General features: G+C 37.1%; 1 protein-coding gene across 1 annotated transcript in view; it reads left to right on the plus strand.

Annotated features, from left to right (window-relative positions):
- Window positions 1-1,858: 1,858 nt before the first annotated feature.
- LOC129770691 (serine/threonine-protein kinase N) overlaps window positions 1,859-12,310 on the plus strand; it is a 222,466-nt gene continuing 212,014 nt past the window's right edge. Inside the window, exon 1 of the mRNA XM_055773669.1 lies at window positions 1,859-2,760. Coding sequence (XP_055629644.1) covers window positions 2,740-2,760 — 21 coding nt within the window. The 5' untranslated portion in view covers window positions 1,859-2,739. The remainder of the gene's footprint in view (window positions 2,761-12,310) is intronic.

The following is a 12,310-nucleotide window of genomic DNA, read 5'->3' on the forward strand; positions in this document are numbered from 1 at the left end:
AACGGCAATTCTGACATTACGTTTTACCTTCCACTTCACTTGGTCTCAACGAGTGAATGGTTCAAGGGATTGAATGTAGGTCGTGATTTCATTCGCGTGATATCTCGACTTATGTCCAATCACTACAACCTAAACGCGCATCTCTATCGCATTGGGCTCGTAGCAAACAATCTTTGTGATTGCGATGGCAACTACGACATCGAGCATGTTGTCTGGTCGTGTATCCGGTTTAATGCTGCCCGCTCTCAACTCTCCAGAGCATTGAGGGCACAAGGCAGACAATCGGATATCCCCGTCCGGGATATCTTAGGTAGCCGTGGTCCTGATCTCCTGCTCCATCTATTCCTGTTCCTCAGAAACGCAGATGTCAACGTTTAATGATGTTTCCTTCATTGTGTCCCTGTTTCATATCCCTCCTATCCGATCTATAAACTTTTAGTTAGTCGCGGTAATACATACACACATTCTTTACAGATACACGGGCCGAAGGTTGTGCAGTCCACTGATCATCCAACAAGAGCCAAAGGTTGTACCGCTTATGACAACTCTACACGAACTGATGATTGCGCCGGCTAGTGACCACTTTTCTTGGATTCCTCGAGTCGAAAAGCCGCACCACGCTAGATATGAGGTACAGACTAGGGGGTCGTTGCTGATTAATGGTCAGCTGCATCCCAATAGGAAGTGTCGGGCGCACGTAGAGAGCATTGCAGACTGCAACATCCCAACTATGAGAACACTTGTAATACTAATCTCGAGCCAACCGCGAGTAATCGGTTACATATTACTAACATAGTTGTAAGGCAAACATTGTCGAAATATTCAACTCCCGGCCCTGTCAGGCTGACACCATATGAGCCTTAATAAAAATATATATTTTGGAAAAAAAAGTCGTATTCTTCACTATCAAATCCATAGTCAATGATACCCATCTCCATCTCATCTCATCTTTGGACATTTTATCATTTGTTTAATATGATTATCATACCATGATGATCCGGAGCGGAATTATTAACACTTGAAGAAGAAATGGATTCTTACTCGGAATTACTTAGCAAAGATATTTCCCCCTTTCCAACAATTGGAAACGACAATCGATTGCGGAAATCGTAAAAAAATGTTTTTCAATGTGATTTCTTTGATATGGTGTAATATCAACTACATCATGTCATACATTTCGTATTCTTCACTCCAAATCCATAGTCAATGGCACCCATCTACCCATCGACGAATGGTTTTCGCTAAATGCTCCGTTCGGTCCTACTGCAGAAGAGAAATGGAATTCGAACAGAAGAGAATAATTAATAGGAGTCTGAGTGTGACCGTCCTCATCTCACATCGCCGCATCAACTAGATGGATTTCCAGAACGGGCATCAGTTTATATATGATTTCAATAATTTCAATTGTTTCCAGAGCAATTTTAAAGCTATATTAGCAATAAGTAACAAACATACTGGATAACATTTTGTCTTTCGAATGAAATGCTTATCATACCACTCCGTTCAGCCGGCAAAGAGGTATTAACGTTCAAAGCCTCCACTCTAAGCTTCACACTTTTGTTTTTGAAACTTTGAACTTACACCCCAGTACAGAAATGAAAGATGTAGGCCTACGTCAAAACGTGTCTCAGTTTGTCTCAATGCGTGATCAATTTTGTGTACGATAAGAAAAACCTAGCACACCTGCGATAAACGTCAAACACTTTGGACCAGCACAAGGCATCGCAATTGTGTACGTTCCATCAGTATGCACACGCACACCAACGGCCGCGCGCTCCAAACACCTTTCAGTGCGACGACAATGACGACGAACGGGAAACAAACACACGGAATATTATTATGACTCAAACAACCCGAGAGAATCACTTTTTCAGTGCTCATCGTCAGTGGTGTGGAAGTGAACGCGAATACGACTACTGGCTACTCGCTCGCTTGTTTTGTTAGTTAAACTTTTCTCGCCCCACAAAATAATCCCGCAGAGTAAACGCGAAATTTTGTGCGCTACTATTAAACTCCCCGTTCGAATTCTGATCCGGTTCCGTACAGCCGGACGGGGCTGTGGTGTGGTTTGGTTTCGGTACCGATACAGGTTGTGCAAAGTGTGGACAAGTTCACACAACGCGATCGGGTTTCCTGTTTGCCTGTCTGTCTGTCTGCTGCCCTCTGGATGTTGTGTTTCGTGCTTTGGTGGTCGTAGTCGCCGTCTTTGAGTGAACGATTGCGTGAGAGGTGTGACAACGGGTGTGTGGAGAGGTAGTTCAAGAAATTCCGTTTCATGTCCGCGATCTGTGTAGCACCATCTTCGCGAAATAGAGCCAGCGGCCACAACTGGATTAAGTGATTCACGTTCGATTTGTTGGCGAATATATATGGTGTTTTGCAGCGATTAAGCTGCCGTTCCGAGTGTACGCGATCATGTCCAAACAATTTTGAGGTTGATTTATTGTTGGTGTGTTTGCTGCGATTGTGTGAATACCAGAAGCTGAAGTGACAACTGTTGTGTGTGGAGGAAAAGTGTTCAGGTGTTTCGATTTTGTCGCTCCCCGTAGTGAGGATCCCTCCTGTCCCGTACGGAGAGTAATTGCTCAAAGCCCCGGAAAGTGTGAAGGAATTTGGTGTTTGTGTGTGCAGTTTGTAACGATAGCGAGGGCCTGAGAACCGAAGGAATTTTTGTTAGCCCGGACGACTGCAGCTCCTCCACAGAGCTAGCGAGGAACGAAGCGGAACTACAATCTCAAAATGGCCGACTCATATTATCAGGTATGATCACGGTTTGTGTATATATGTTTACGGCAGGCGGCGACAGCGAGAGATGGAGAAAAATACGCGAAATCCAACCTAAGCCTGTGCCTTATTTTGGGCATCCCGTTTTGTTTAGCCCCAGCCATTACGCAAAATTAGCTGATTTGATTGCTCGTGTGTATTTGTGGATAACAATCAAAAAGGGGGTTCGTTTCAATTTGCTGTCAAACAGGTGGATCGGGCCCCGGAGGGAAGCAGGGTAGCAATGGGTTCGATCATTGATCTTCAAAATATTTCGCACGGCCAGCAAAACTCTCACAAGGTTGAAGGCCTGTTGGCTGTTTAAGACGAAAAACTGTTATTCACTTTGCTGCTGTTGACGTGAGATTGATCGCCCCTTCATGGGCAGAGATGCCAGATCTATGGATTTGTATGATCGCTACGGAAATATGGATCCGTAGTCAAAAATATTTAGATTCCGTTATTTATTTACTTAAAACACGTATTCCTGACTCTTATTAAACCGTCTATACATTTCCAATATCTTAAGATGAAGGGGGAAGGAAGCCACGAGTGGCTGCCACAATGGCGCTCATTTGATTCATCTCCCTTCCTCACCCCTCGCCAGAAAATCAAAAATTTTGCGAAACGGTGTGAATAAAATGATCGTTTTCGCACACTTCCCATCAAGTAATATCAACCAATCTCTAATCGATGACTCACAAGATATTAAATTTTCATCTGCCGTCGCACTGTATAGTGAAAAACGTCGGAAAACTCGAGCTAGTGCTCTTAAAGTTAAATTTTCATTTTTCAATTTTCCGCAATGGTTTCGTTTGGATTGCACAATGGTCCAGGAGATGCATTTAAGTGGAAATTAGCATTTAGAGCTCGACAGTTATTCTCTAGACAAAGACTGTCTTAGACAAAGTTGTTACATATGATAGAGCGCTCATTTTTATGTTATCAAATATAGGGTGACCAAACTTATCGATGAAATACAAAATATAACTTTCTTATCTTTATAGATAGAACTAAATATAGTTCGACAATGTTGTAAACCCAGTTATTTGAGACATCTTTGTAGAACAAAGTTTTTTTCTATCTCTGGAAATAATCGATATAGCGCCTATTTTCTAAGTTACGTTAGGGTCACCATGAAAAGAACTGTTTTCTTGTTCTAACTTTTATAATTCAAATTCTACATGCAAACTGTCTTCGAAAGACTTTCAGAGCTTACTAATACAAATATTTTGCGATGCAGAACGTATCAATATCTCAACTTCACTCAAAGTTATTGATATTTCTTCCCAAAAAATACGCTCTCTTCATTTGTTTGTCATTTTTTCTGGAGCAAACATAAACAAATTTTATAGGCGGCATTTGAAAGAGCATATTTCATTCTACATGATGTGTGATTTCGAAAACTATGTTATTTTTCGTGTTTAAGGAAAATAAAATTGAAAACATGAATTTTTGGGTAGAAAAACATCAATAACTTTGAGGAGGATTAAGATATTGACAAGTTCTGCGTCGCAAAATGTTGGTATTGATAAGCTCTAAAAGTCGTACCAAGACAATTTTGATGTAGAATTTGAAATATAAAAGTTAAAGCAAAAAATCTGTTTTTTTCATGGTCACCCTAATGCAACTTAGAAAAAAGCGCTAATTCGATTATATTAAAAGATAGAAAAAAGTTTTGTTCTACAAAGCTGTTTAAATTAACTGGTGCTACAACATTGTCAAACTATGTTTATCTCTATCTATAAAGATAAGAAAGTTAGATTTTTTATTTCAACGACAGTTTTGGTCACCCTATTTTTGATAACATGAAAATGAGCGCTCTATCATATATAACAACTTTTTCGAAGACAGTTTTTATCTAAAGAATAAATATCTCCCACAAAGTTGTTTTTAGCGCTTTCTATCTAAGTTAGATTAGGGTAACCATGAAAAAACGGGTTTTTTTCACTCTAACTTTTATATTTAAAATTCTACATCAAAACTGTCTTCGTACGACTTTTAGAGCTTACCAATACAAACATTTTGCGGTGCAGAATTTGTCAATATCTTAATCCTGCTCAAAGTTATTGATGGGTTTTCATCCAAAAACTCATGATTTCAATTTTTATTTACTCAAACACGGGAAATAACATAGGTTTGAAAATCACATATTATATAGATTGAAATTCGTTCTTTCAAATCTCGTCAACAAACATTTTTTATGTTTGCCCCAAAAAGAATGACAAACAAATGGAAAGAGTGTGTTTTTGGGAGGAAATATCAATAACTTTGAGTGAAGTTGAGATATTGACAAGTTCTGCATTGCAAAATGTTTGTATTAGTAAGTTATGAAAGTATTTCCAAGACAGTTTGTATGTAGAATTGGAAATATGAAAGTTAGAGCAAGAAAACAGTTTTTTTTCATGGTGACCCTAACGTAACTTTGAAAAAAGGCGCTATATCGATTATTTCAAGAGATAGAAAATTTGAAAATTGTTATCGACACAATACGTTTAGTCGATAATGCCACTAGTCTAGGATTCACAATTCAGGACGAATTCCAATGGGATAAATTTGTTTTGTCCCAATGTGACAAGATTTACGCTACTTTGCGATGTTTCAAATTAAAGGGTTATTGCTTGAATAAAGAGACTAAGCCTAGAGTTTTTAAAAGTTTCATTTTACCATACTTCATATCGTGTGACTTTCTTTTGCTTTCGGTTAATATGCAAACTTTGGACAGGCTAAGGGTAGCACTTAATACTTGTGTTCGTTTCGGTTTCAATCTCAGCCGCCTGGACAGCGTTTCTAATTTACAAAGCGAACTTTTGGGTTACTCATTCCACAACTTTATCAAAGCTCGTTCTTGTATTTTGATTTTTAAAATAATCACTACAAAATGCCCTACATATTTGTATGAGAAATTGACGCCTTTCAGAAGTGACAGACTAAATAAATATGTTTCACCGACACACACCACTGCATTATATGGGAAAACATGATTTGTAAGAAGAGTTTGTCTTTGGAATTCTCTTCCCAATTATATGAGAAATCAAAAATCATTCACAACATTCAAGAAGCAATGCAAAAAAAAACCTGAATTAATTTTAATAATCGTTTTAGTTTAACTTTTTATGTTTTATTAATAATTTAATCGTATTGTTGTTATATTTTTTGTGTTATGTTAGTAGTAACAAGCCGTATGCTATGTAGCAATTTAAAAGATGCAAAATCTTATGCTATCTATCAAACAAATAAAATGAAACACAACTTTCTGCATTATTCGAGAATTAATCCAGCAAATGAAACCAAATTAGGCATACTGGGTGGAGGGGGGGTGGAGAAAGAAGGTAATCTCAACCGTTGACCATACTTGTGAAGCTCGAGGTTTTCTTATCGCACGACATGATAGGGCAGGATTAGTGACAGGAGAATCACGATAAGGTCACACCTTTCGGCAGGGGTGCGGGTTGGTTCATCTTTCTTCCCTTAAACACAAATAGATCCATTAGAATTTCCACAGGTGCGTACGCTTCAATGTTTGTACTTCATTTGAGGAGCAGTTCATCATGATAAAAAAATATAAATGAGATAAATCCCTCCCGACTAACTGATATTTCTAAGTATTCGTTCTACTTTAAATATCATATTTTAAATAATATTATAACATTAAATTGTGTATCGATAAGATATGAATATTCTTAGGGGCTGTCCACATACCAAGTGGATAGAGAAACACGATTTTATACTCCCCCCTCCCCTTCCGTGGACAAGCGTGTACATTTTCATATTCCTCCCCCTGTTTTCCACGTGGACATTTTGCCTTATTTTCTTAGAATAATTGAGGAAATAACTGAATTGCGCAAACATTAAATTTGAATTCCATTCAAGTTTATTTCAAATTTTACTAGCTGTACCCTGCCACGCTTTGCTGTGGCACATTGAGGTTTTATGGCAGCGAAATGAGTAGCAAAACAAAGCATATGTTTCATATGAGTTTAATTTTGAAATACTTGTAATACTTTGTTTATTTTTTGTTTTTCAACACATGCAAAGAAACGTGTTGCTACCACATAGAATAAGTATTCAGTACTAGAAAGTTGATTTACGTTCCAAGCTTTACTTCAGAAGTGTGCTTATTTCATCTGAAAATCTAAAAACTTCTTGAGGGGTTAGCAACAACAATCCTTGAAGTGGATTTAATGTCATAATATGAGCTCCATCAATGGCGAACTTTTCGAGTTTATGAAGCGCACAAAAACAAACAGAACAATTTTGTGTGCATACATTTTTTTTTATCAATTAAAAAGAATTTCAAGCAAAGAAAAGATGGAGTAGAAAGCATGCACTAATATCTTTAGATCTTCATTTGACGAAGAATTGAGGAGTGAAGGGTCGATATTTTTAAGCGATTTCGAAACGCCTGTAGTTGCGATATAAATGATGACATGAAGACAAAAAATACAGCATTTTCAAACTACAAATTTCTGGTTCACGGATTTCGTACGTATATATTTTAGTTTAATGTGTATATGAATTGTAGACAAAAGACATTGGAAGAAAAGATAAAACGTTTTTGGTTTGCTTTCAAAGTTTCTATAAATTTTAAAAATACATTCCCAATAACAATCCAATCAATCTGGTTATTTCGCTTCCATTTGATTCCTAGAAAGTTTCAGTAGAACTATTTACTACAGATCTACTACAGTATTCTCTATCGAATTTTGAATCAAGAATATTTCATGAAATATTGAACGCACTGCAAATCGATGGTCAGATCTGCCCACTGCAAACTTGTAAATATCCTATACAAGGCGTTTCAAGCGTTTCAAAAAATCACTCAAAATTCTCGATGTTATATACAAATTGTTAGATAGCTGATTCGGAATATTTCAGGTGATCATATTTGATGAAAAAAATCTCCCACGCTTATGGTCAAATCTTATCTACGACAGACCGTTTTTTTTTGCCTTAAACTGACTTTAATTCCAAAAATACGCTGCTTTGCACGATTCAATTCTTCCATTTGAGAGAGATTTTGCATAAAATTATGTTGTGAATCATTTTAATTAGTGCAAGATAACAAGAAGGATAACAGTGTGGTGGAAAAGAAAGAATTATAGAATGGTTGGAGATCTTCAATTTGGTTGATAAAAACAATTCAGTTTATCATGCATTTTTGGAAATTTCTAAAAACTCATAAAAACACAAAAATTGTGGTTTCATTTTTACCTCTAAAATTTACTTGGTTCCATTAATTTTAATGTTTTACCACTGTATTCTACGTAAAATTTTGTTATCTTTCAAATGAGTAACATAATTGTTCTAAGTAACGTACTTTCTAAATTCAGGGTGGCCACCCGGGATAAAGTCGGGAAACGCTTCATGAAGTCGGGATTTTTTTGCTCAGTGTTTTTTTCTGCGATCTAAAATGATACTGTATGTTAGCGTATGAAAACGTCGCACGAGATACAACAATTCTCTCTCTTCGATGTACCAAGATGAAGAACTCTTGTTTTCAACAAAATTTGTTTCGAAATTTGAAGCGAAGCAACGTAAAAAAATGAAGATTTTAGCTAACGCCCAGCAGCCTTGAAAATCCGATAATTAGAAAGTGTTGAAAGTTGAATTGGATTTGTAATAACGCCTAAAACACAATACTACCCTATGATCAGAAAGTACCGGGATTTTTAAATAAAACAAAATAGAGTTAAATATGAGGCAAAGGGCCTGGCCGGGTAAGGGAATAAAAAGTGCCCCCAAACCAAATCACTAGCTGTATGGCAAATATTGTAAAGGATATTAAATAAGAAATTTTTATTTGAACCCCTATGTGGTTTGACGTAGGATCTATAGTGAAAAACGTACTTTTTCGATTATTTCACGCCATCCTCAATAGATCCGAGATAAAAATTACTGAATGTGCATCTTACCACGGTGTATCAAGAAAAATTATCAAAAAAATATTTCATCAAAAATTTTAGTACTAAAAAAATATTTAAATTTTAGAATGTTTTTTTTGGGATTTAGAGATTCAGCACTACTTTAAATCATATTTAAATGTGCTCTTACGGATTTTCTAGATTGATAAATATCTTCAAGCTGGTTTTTTTTCAAATATCTAATAATAAAAATAAAATAATTTAAAAAAATAATACACAGTACAAAAGAATGTTATAGATTTTCTGGCATTTCGAAATTATGAAAAAAAATATAACTTTGAGACCACAAATCCGATTTGTTTTTTTTTATTTTAATCTTTCAATTGAAAACCACGAATACAATAAAATAATCATTTACAAAAAAATAAAAATAATAATGCAGACGATGAAGAAAATTAGTTTTGTGTCACACAATGCTCTTAAAAATTCAGGAAAAATTACGCCACATGTAGAAAAAAGACACATACGAACGCATTTAAATAAAAATTTGAGCAGGAGTGGGTCTCAAAGTTATATTTTGACGTAGGACTACGTCTAACAGGAAGATATAGGGGGTGAAATGGAAATCTAGGCACTGAACAAGTAGGAAAAAATGCAAGATTTGGAACGCTTATAACTCGAGCATTTCTCAATAGATCGCAAAGGTTTTTGCATCAATTGATAGGAAATATATCTACGCATCTATCATAACGAATAACATTTAATTTTTCTTGAGATAAATAATTAAATAATTGTGAAATATTGTCAAAATGCACTATGTGCCTATTTTTGATTGGTCCATTTTGTGCTCCTCAAATCGTACCGACCAAAACGGGCAACCAGAGCAGCAGTGAAATAGAATGAAGCACGATTGGAAAGGAAAAAGAAAAAAATGAACGAAACATTGGTCGCAGTCTCACACATGCGTAATTCTCGAGCCAGCCAGTCAGCTTAAAAATCCCCGCTCCGCTGCCGTAACGATCATTCTCATTCAAACCGTACACCACATCGGTTCGCATCACAACACATCAACAAACCAACCCAAGCAGCCATGGCTGGACATGGTAAAGGAGGAAAAGTGAAGAGAAAGGCAAAATCCCGCTCGAACCGTGTTGATCTGGAGTTCCTCGCAAGGGTAGCTAGGCCGAGCGCGTTGATACCAGGGCACCAGTCCACCTAGCCGCCGTTATATAGTTTCGGCCGCCGAAGTGATCGAGTTGGCTGGTTAAGCTGCTCGCGACGATAAGAAAAACCGCATTCAGAACAGAACACATCAAGACAACAACAGGCAGTTGCAGCGAGTGGCGAGTGGCAAACGCAATCGCAAAACGGCAGCAGGTAGCAGAAGAAAAAAGTTTGTTCTTTATACAAACTGCTTTGGTGGCAAATCCAGAACAAGGCGGCATCGAGGGTGTTCGAAATGGTTTTTTTTTTCAAAACCACGAGTACTAAGTTTTCTAAATTGGAACCATTCCATAAAACAAGGCGCTTTTCAGGGCCATTAAACCTTCCAAAAAAGAGTTTAGGAAATAAAGTTCAATGCGTTCTAAAACATTATCCAAAATAATAATAAAACACAAATTGATGTTTTCATAATTTGTTTGCCAGGATCTGATGAGTATGTGAATTTGGCAGTAGTTCTGAGCTTATTGATAGTTGGGGACTTTCAAGATTATTCAATTTTCACCAACTCTTAAATTGTTTCCAGATTGAAAGTACAGTAATTTACAATTAGTTCGACATTTAGCTAATTGGACGGACATGTAATGCGACTTATTTAGTTGGACATTTTTGTAAACATAGAGATCCAAATTATGACCGCACATTGAAAGTCGACACTGTACCATTGTCATCGCAAATGTTCAATTACAGGTTAAAATCGCCTCCAATGCGACACTGAGTGGCGCTTCGGTACGTTGCATTGAATGTAATTTACTGTAAAATATGTCACAAGCTGGATGGGAAGAAATTTTCCAACTGTGAAAGCTGTGGCGAGTGGCAAATGCAATCGCTAAACAGAAAGGTTTAGCCGAACAAGATGGGGATATCGAGTGATAACAAAACAATAAACTCTTTAGATTGAAGATAATTTTGTGATCCTGAAAAGGACCCTTTTTAGCCTGCATGTGAATCCAACGAGCGAACAAATCGTAATGAATGTATTTTTTTGCCATCGCTCCCTTTTAACGCTCATTCGTTCGTCTCGTTGGACTCGCCCCTCTGGCTGAGTCTGCCGATTTGTCTCTATCCTATGAGTGTGTACCGCTAGAGTATAAAACACGCGGACCCCAAAAAAATATTTTATTTTCTTTCAAACCGTAAACCCGTGTGGCTGTACGGCATCGGCATCGTGGACGTAACAAAGGAGGACAAGTTAAGGGAAAGGCAAAGTCTCACTCGAACCGTGCAGGTCTCCAGTTCCCTGTTGGCCGCATTCACTGATTGCTCCGCAAGGTTAACTAGGCCGAACGGATTGGTGCCGGAGCACCAGTATACCTAACAGCGATTATAGAGTTTCGGCCGTCGGAGTGCTCGAGTTGGCTTGCAAAGCTGCTCACGACAATCAGAAAACCCGCATCAAGAACAGAGCAGCTTCGGTTCGGCGCTCATCAAGGCAACAATTAGTTTCAGTGAGTGGCAAAGTGTTTCTCCGGCACGTCGCATTAAATGTAATTTACTGAACAACATGTCACAAGCTGGATGGGAAGAAATTTTCCAACTGTGAAAGCTGTGGCGAGTGGCAAACGCAATAGCTAAACAGGAAGGTTTAACCGAACAAGATGGGAATATCGAGTGATAACAAAAACACAACACCAAAGGTTCTTTTCAGAACCATCAACATATTCATAAAGAGTAAACAGTAAACTAATCAATTTTTCAGGTAGATATTCACGTAGGAGAAGAAAATGAAGCAATATATTTAAAATATATATTTAACAAAAGCTGTCCCCTTTGTATAGTCCTACGTCACTCCGGTTATGTCCCCGACATTACCCACCCGTCTTTTTTTTCAAAATTTCGAAATGCCAGAAAATCTATAACATTTTTTTGTACTGTGTATTTTTTTATTTTATTTTTATTATTAGATAATTGAAAAAAAAACAGTTTGAAGATATTTATCAATCTAGAAAAGCCGCAAGAGCACATTTAAATATGAATTAGAGTAGTACTGAATCTCTAAAGCCCAAAAAAATTTTTTTTCGGAATTTAAATATTTTTTTTGTACTAATATTTTTGATGAAATTTTTTTTGATAATTTTTCTTGATACACCGTGGTAAGATGTACATTCAGTATTTTTTTCAAATTTTTATCTCGGATCTATTGAGGATGGCGTGAAATAAACGAAAAAGTACGTTTTTCACTATAGATCCTACGACAAACCACATAGGGGTTCAAATAAACCGCCAAAATTTCTTATTTAGTATCCTTTACAATATTTGCCATACAGCTAGTGATTTGGTTTGGGGGCACTTTTTACTCCCTTACCCGGCCAGGCCCTTTATTTTATCTCCTTCAAAATGAGAGGCTCAAAATGAAAAGGGTGTAAGTGACATCATCCATTTCTCTTCATCGACATAGCTGCAAACACATTCCCAGCTGTATTTGATTATCTGGAAGATAGGCCAGAACCTAATCTGTCGGA

This window comes from Toxorhynchites rutilus, chromosome 2, assembly GCF_029784135.1.
Source record: "Toxorhynchites rutilus septentrionalis strain SRP chromosome 2, ASM2978413v1, whole genome shotgun sequence".
Taxonomy (NCBI): Eukaryota; Metazoa; Arthropoda; class Insecta; order Diptera; family Culicidae; genus Toxorhynchites; species Toxorhynchites rutilus.